Source organism: Takifugu rubripes, chromosome 6 (assembly GCF_901000725.2).
Source record: "Takifugu rubripes chromosome 6, fTakRub1.2, whole genome shotgun sequence".
Lineage (NCBI taxonomy): Eukaryota > Metazoa > Chordata > Actinopteri > Tetraodontiformes > Tetraodontidae > Takifugu > Takifugu rubripes.
The window spans coordinates 11246159-11251414 of record NC_042290.1 but is presented as its reverse complement, the minus strand read 5'-3'; the positions used below and the strand labels follow the sequence as shown (position 1 = coordinate 11251414).

At 48.4% G+C, this 5256-nt stretch overlaps 1 protein-coding gene across 3 annotated transcripts; it reads right to left on the bottom strand.

The window, feature by feature from the left end:
• Positions 1–1121: 1121 nt before the first annotated feature.
• On the bottom strand, positions 1122–4757 carry nt5c2l1 (5'-nucleotidase, cytosolic II, like 1). Of its 3 annotated transcripts, XM_011604967.2 has the most exons (18): positions 4477–4754; positions 3992–4065; positions 3803–3920; positions 3631–3726; positions 3462–3553; positions 3334–3391; positions 3105–3198; positions 2978–3031; positions 2821–2904; positions 2707–2739; positions 2538–2633; positions 2392–2458; positions 2146–2316; positions 2015–2066; positions 1878–1938; positions 1628–1804; positions 1460–1553; positions 1122–1394 (listed from the first exon to the last, which is right to left on the bottom strand). In XM_011604967.2, exons 1-17 carry the CDS (start codon positions 4536–4538, stop codon positions 1461–1463), a joined length of 1482 nt encoding a protein of 493 aa, XP_011603269.1. In that variant the 5' UTR covers positions 4539–4754; the 3' UTR covers positions 1122–1394; position 1460. The 3 variants fall into 3 exon arrangements, with proteins under 3 accessions (XP_011603269.1, XP_029693332.1, XP_029693331.1); XM_029837472.1 differs by having other exon boundaries at positions 1628–1938; positions 4477–4757; XM_029837471.1 differs by having other exon boundaries at positions 1122–1553; positions 1628–1938; positions 4477–4756.
• Between the last annotated feature and the right edge of the window lie 499 nt (positions 4758–5256).

The window sequence follows — 5256 nt, the reverse complement described above, 5'->3', positions numbered from 1 at the left end:
ACTGGCAGGAAGCACGAGAATAATATTTTAACCATTGGGAGTTTGACGAGCTTCCTGGAGCCACGTTGACCACAAGATCATCATGTCCTACATCCCAGTGTGCTGGAACTCTGCAGAAGCCTCGTTCCCTGCACAAAATAGACACTCCCCGAGGCAACAAACGCTCATATAATCGTGCGCGCGTGTGTGTGAGAGGGATTCTTGCGGATGCAGAACTTATAGAAGTTTAAAAACCAGTTCCACCCGCTGGCTGACAGCCTGGCTCCACCGTCGGGATCCTCAGGCTCAACATTACTGTATACTTTCAAACTACTAATCCGGTTTGTTTGCTTGGTTTTTTGTGTGTGTGTGCTTTTTTTTTCTTTAAAAAAACATGAAAATTTGGTTACCTTTATATCAGGACAGTCAATAGTAATGATATAATTAATATGTCTCAAACCACAAGATATAATTTGATAAAGTTAACTGTGTTGAATTGTGTAATTTCTGCGCGTTTATTATTAAATTGGTTGTTAAAAACGAAATTAGGGGATATATATTCTTAGAATATGCAGACAACGGTCCAATTTCAAGAAGAATCTAAGAACAGGACGAATTTTGGATTTTTATTGATTCTCTCTTATTTTCTTGGTTCAACTGTTCCTAAACTTGACCTACAATATTTGATGGCCTAAACATGTTTAGGGTTTTTAGGTGCCGGAGAGGAGCCAGTTAAACCTTGAACATTACCATAAAAAAAATAAAAAACTAATTTTACTGATGCAAAACTTTCTTTGTTAGGCCTATACATTGTCTTCCACCCATCCTTCTAACCTACATCAACACATCTGTCTTTGGTTTAAATACCAAACATTTGTAGTCGACCCTCAGATTTAAGATTTTAACCTCGGAGTCAATTAATGGACCCCACAAATGGAGTGAAATATCTTACACACATTCTGCGGTGGTTTAGGTCGTTTACTGCCACCTAGTGGAAACTAACTACACTACCAGTGGGTTATTATCAGTCCAAAACTGATTTAAAAAAATCGGTTTATTGGTGTGAGAATGTGTCTGACCCGCTGCGAATTCAATCCAAGCGAGCATCTATCAAGCTGTAAAGTGAAATGAAAAAAATTAACCACATTTGAAGATTTATTGAAATTCAGAAGTCACAGAGACGACACATAAACTTCATTATTTAATTTGAATTAATTAAACAGGCCTAAGATTAATGGCACAACATCTACACTGAATGTAACAATAAGCAGAGAAACTTGCACTACTATATACAGTAAATCCCAGTTCGTCCACATGAATCCTAAAATCATTGTTAATATCCAACTGCTAGAACAATCAGATTTCCACATCAACACTATGGCTGCACCCAGGTTTCATCAGGATATTCATCGTCGCTGCAAGAGAGGCAGTTGATCAATTATTGATTATATCTGTGCACGAAACGGAGCAGAAACACCACCTCATTTTTTCTTCTTATCGGTCTGATAGTAATGTTTGGTGAAGTTCAGCTGCGATAAGTCCACTGAGGTTTGGGCCGCAGCCTCGTGGGGCATCTGAAAGAGACGAGGGAGTGAGGGAGGCGCCAGGCTGTTGCCGTGGAAACGTGAGCGACAGACGAGGGGCTGACCAGGACAGGAGGAGCCAGGAACAGGTAATTGGAGGGGTAGTGCAGCAGGTTGAGGCAGGAGGACGAGTACATGTCGGCGTACCGCACCAGCTGGCTGGCGAACAGCGTCTGCCTGGCGCCGCTGCGCAGGAGGCTGCCCATCTGACCGTAGGACATGTCCATCCTGTGGGTCAGCACCTGCGCACCAGGACAAAAAAACCCCCACATCATCAGCGCCACAAACACCTGGACGCTCCCCCGAGGGGCTCACCTTCATCCTCAGCTGGACCAGGCTGACGTCGGCGCTGCTTATGGCCTTGCTGCCCAGGTGCCTTCGGGTGACAAAGCCGATCGCGTCTCAATCTCAGAACAAATGGTGGAACGTTGGAGACGGACACGAGAACTCACTTGTGCTGCTCGGCCAGGAAGACGTCCAGACGCTTGAGCTCCTCAAACAGATCTGCAAAGTCAACACAGCTGTCAGGACGTGAGCGAGCGGGTCGACCACGAGGGGGCGGACCAGCTCCCGGTGTCCTCACTTTTCTTCTCATTCCACACTTGCAGCTCTTTGGTGAGTTCCGGCACCACCAGGAACGTCTTCCAGCCCTGACGCTTCTTCGATTTGAGGATGTCTCCAAAGATGTGGTCTCCGACGTACAGGATCTCCTTCCCTTTGATGTCCAGCAGGTCACAGATGATGTCTGAAGACCCTGCAGAGACCGGTGCATTTAAAAAACTTTCGAGGAATTTTTTAAGACCAGAGTTGAAAGGAAGTCCATCCTCACCTCCGGAGTAGACGGTTCCGTGCTGGAGGTCGCCCGTGTACGTCCCAATGCGAAGCTTCCCCGTGTCCTGCGTCAGAAACACATCAGCGTAACGCTCTTCGCCGCGCAGCCCCGTGCACCTCCTCGGTCAAAGAAGCTCTTCCTACCGTGTCCACTTGTCTCAGCACGGTCCCCTCGGCGAAGAAGAGCGGCTTCTTGGTGTCCACGACGATCAGGTCGAAGAAAGAGCGCCAGGAGTCGTTCTGAAGAAGAACCAGAGGAAGGATCAATGCCGGAATTCCTGTTAGCAAACAGGCGAAGAGCCAAAGATCTGACCTTGTTGTTTTCCAGCAGGTACGACATGATGGCCTGTGTGGGAAAGGACAAAAGCAGCAGTTATCCTGAGAGGTCTGCTGGCATTAAAGGGGTTTTAAAGGCTCAGGAGGGCACCTTGGTGTAGGTGTAATCGCTGTTGGTGGCCAGGAAGACCTTGGCCACCTTCTTAAAGCGCCCGAGGAGGACGGGCAGATTGGGCTGTGGGGAACACAGAGGTGGTTTCAGTATTGTCTCTGCAGCCGAGCGAAGATGTTCTGCCTGATTCACTCACGTCTTTGACCACAAGCTTGTCCAAATTCTTGACGGTTTCTTTCTTTAGGATCCCCTGGAGGAGGACACACAGAGAAGGACGTTACAAGACGGGCGGCATCGAGGACATCGTTAACCCTTTCACGCACCGTGTCGTGGATGAAGTCCATGGCGTCGCGGACGTCGTGGAACATGCTTCTGTAGGTCATGATCAGGTCGCCATGTTTGAATCCCTTCTGGATGCTGGAAGAGAGGAAGGTCAGAGGTCATTTAACCCTGAAATAGACCAGGCAACAATCTCAGCAGCTCTGGAACCTGCTGGGAACCGTCTGAGGAGCAGGACGGGTCCAGACTCAGGCCACTGGTAGGAGGACTCACTTGGTGTATCTGTTGCATCTGGTGAAGAGGTCCACGAGGCAGGAATAGATGTACGTCTCTGCAAGGAAAAGGTTCGGGCGTTTGACACTGCGTCGGGTTTGAGGTCTGTGAGGAGACCAACTTCCAACCTGAGAGATTGAAGAGCGTGTTGAGGATGTAGAAGCGGTCCGTGTCGTCCCTCTGGATGAACTTGTTGGGGTAGTAGTCTTGGACGCCCTCCCTGCAGAGAGCAGACATCAGCGTCACCGCTCAAACAAGCGCACGCACGGACCTGTGGGTCGAAGATCTGGAACGGACCCTCGCAGGAAATGGAATCCGTGGCAGCAGACCAAAATGTTCCCGTTGGAATCCACCTTCAGGAGGTTCCCGTACATGCTGTCGACCACCACGCCGCTGAGGGACGGGAGGAGAGACACGGTCAGTGCGTCATTGGGCGAAGCTGCGTCCCGGGCGCCCCGCTCTGACCCACCGCGTGGGGAAGCTGGGGTCGTAGGTGTAGCGCAGCAGCTCGTGAGGGTACCCCACAGACACCAGCCGGTCTCGGATCAACTGGAAGCCCAGGCTCTCGTAGTCGGGAGACTTGTACACTGCAGGAGAACAGAGATCGGGTCAGGTCTGATCCGGCGGCCGCGCCGGGTCTTGAGGGTTCTCTACGCACCCGCCATGGTGTAGTCCATGTCGAAGCCGTAGCATTTGATGTTTTCCAGGGTCACGCTCCTGTTCACAAACACACTGAGAGGAGAGAAGAGGTCTGAGCTTCTGGAGATCAGTGTCCCTCATCCTGCAGCAGAGGTGGAGCTGGGTGGAGGGCAGAGATGTTATCGCTGAGCCCTCCACCGCTGGATGGGTTCACGGCTTCTCACCGCTCCTTTGGCCCAGTTTGGTCCTGTTCACGACTCTTTACAGACGCTCAAACGGGGGGAATAAAAGCTTTCAGAGCAGCAGAGCTGATGTTCCAGGATAAATCAGAATAAAGCAAAACATTCCATGCATTTAGGAGTATGTTGCGTAACTTTTTATTCCTGCCGAATGCAAAGGAAACCCGAGTTCTGAGAGTAGGTTTCTCCACTTTGTCATAATTTAAGTAAAGTAAAGTTCATTTCTGGATTGTTACGCAGGTTTCAGGCTTTAATCCTTTAATACCTCTTCTCGAAGCAGTTCCTCAGCGGACTCTCGTCACAGTAGAGCTCCAGATCCGTGTCCATGGCGTCCAGAACCGCAGCAGGAGCAGATCAAAGCGGGCTGAAGCTGAGCTCAGAGCTTTAATCATCCACGACACCTCTAAATCCCCCCAGAAGCGGCCCGTGTGCAGGCGTGGGGGCGTCCGCGTCCTCTCTGAAAGTCTCCGCACTTGTTTTTCACTTTGGCTGCAGGAAATTGGTCCAGCACGTCGAGACTTCGGCTTTGTGCGTGCAGATTGTCTTATCAGCCGCGCACACGGGGTGCACGCCTGCGTAATTGGAAGGAGTTTCCGTGAAGAACGTCAGCGGCTGATGTCATTCAAGGTAAAAAAACAAAAACCCAACTTTTAATTTAGCAGCGTTTGATAGATGTTACCGAGAGAAACGCCCCCAAATTACCAGGAATTATCTCAATATCTGGAGTTACTCTCAGTAGTTTGGCTCTTTAACTACAATGACGTCAAATCTTCTGGAAATAATGACGTAATATTTCAATGTATATAATAACGATTCTTTTGGATTAATATTTGGGGAAAAAAAGCCAAACTTTTAGTCTGTTTCAGCAAAAATGTCAAAACAATTAAACTTCCCGCAAACGAAAAACTCCATTGAAATACTTTGACTTGAAGCTTATTTTCCCACAATTGTCTCAATATATGAATTAAAACTATTAAAACGAGGACTTAATAACGAATGTTGTACCTTTAAAAATAATCTATATGTAAATTATATGACACACGAA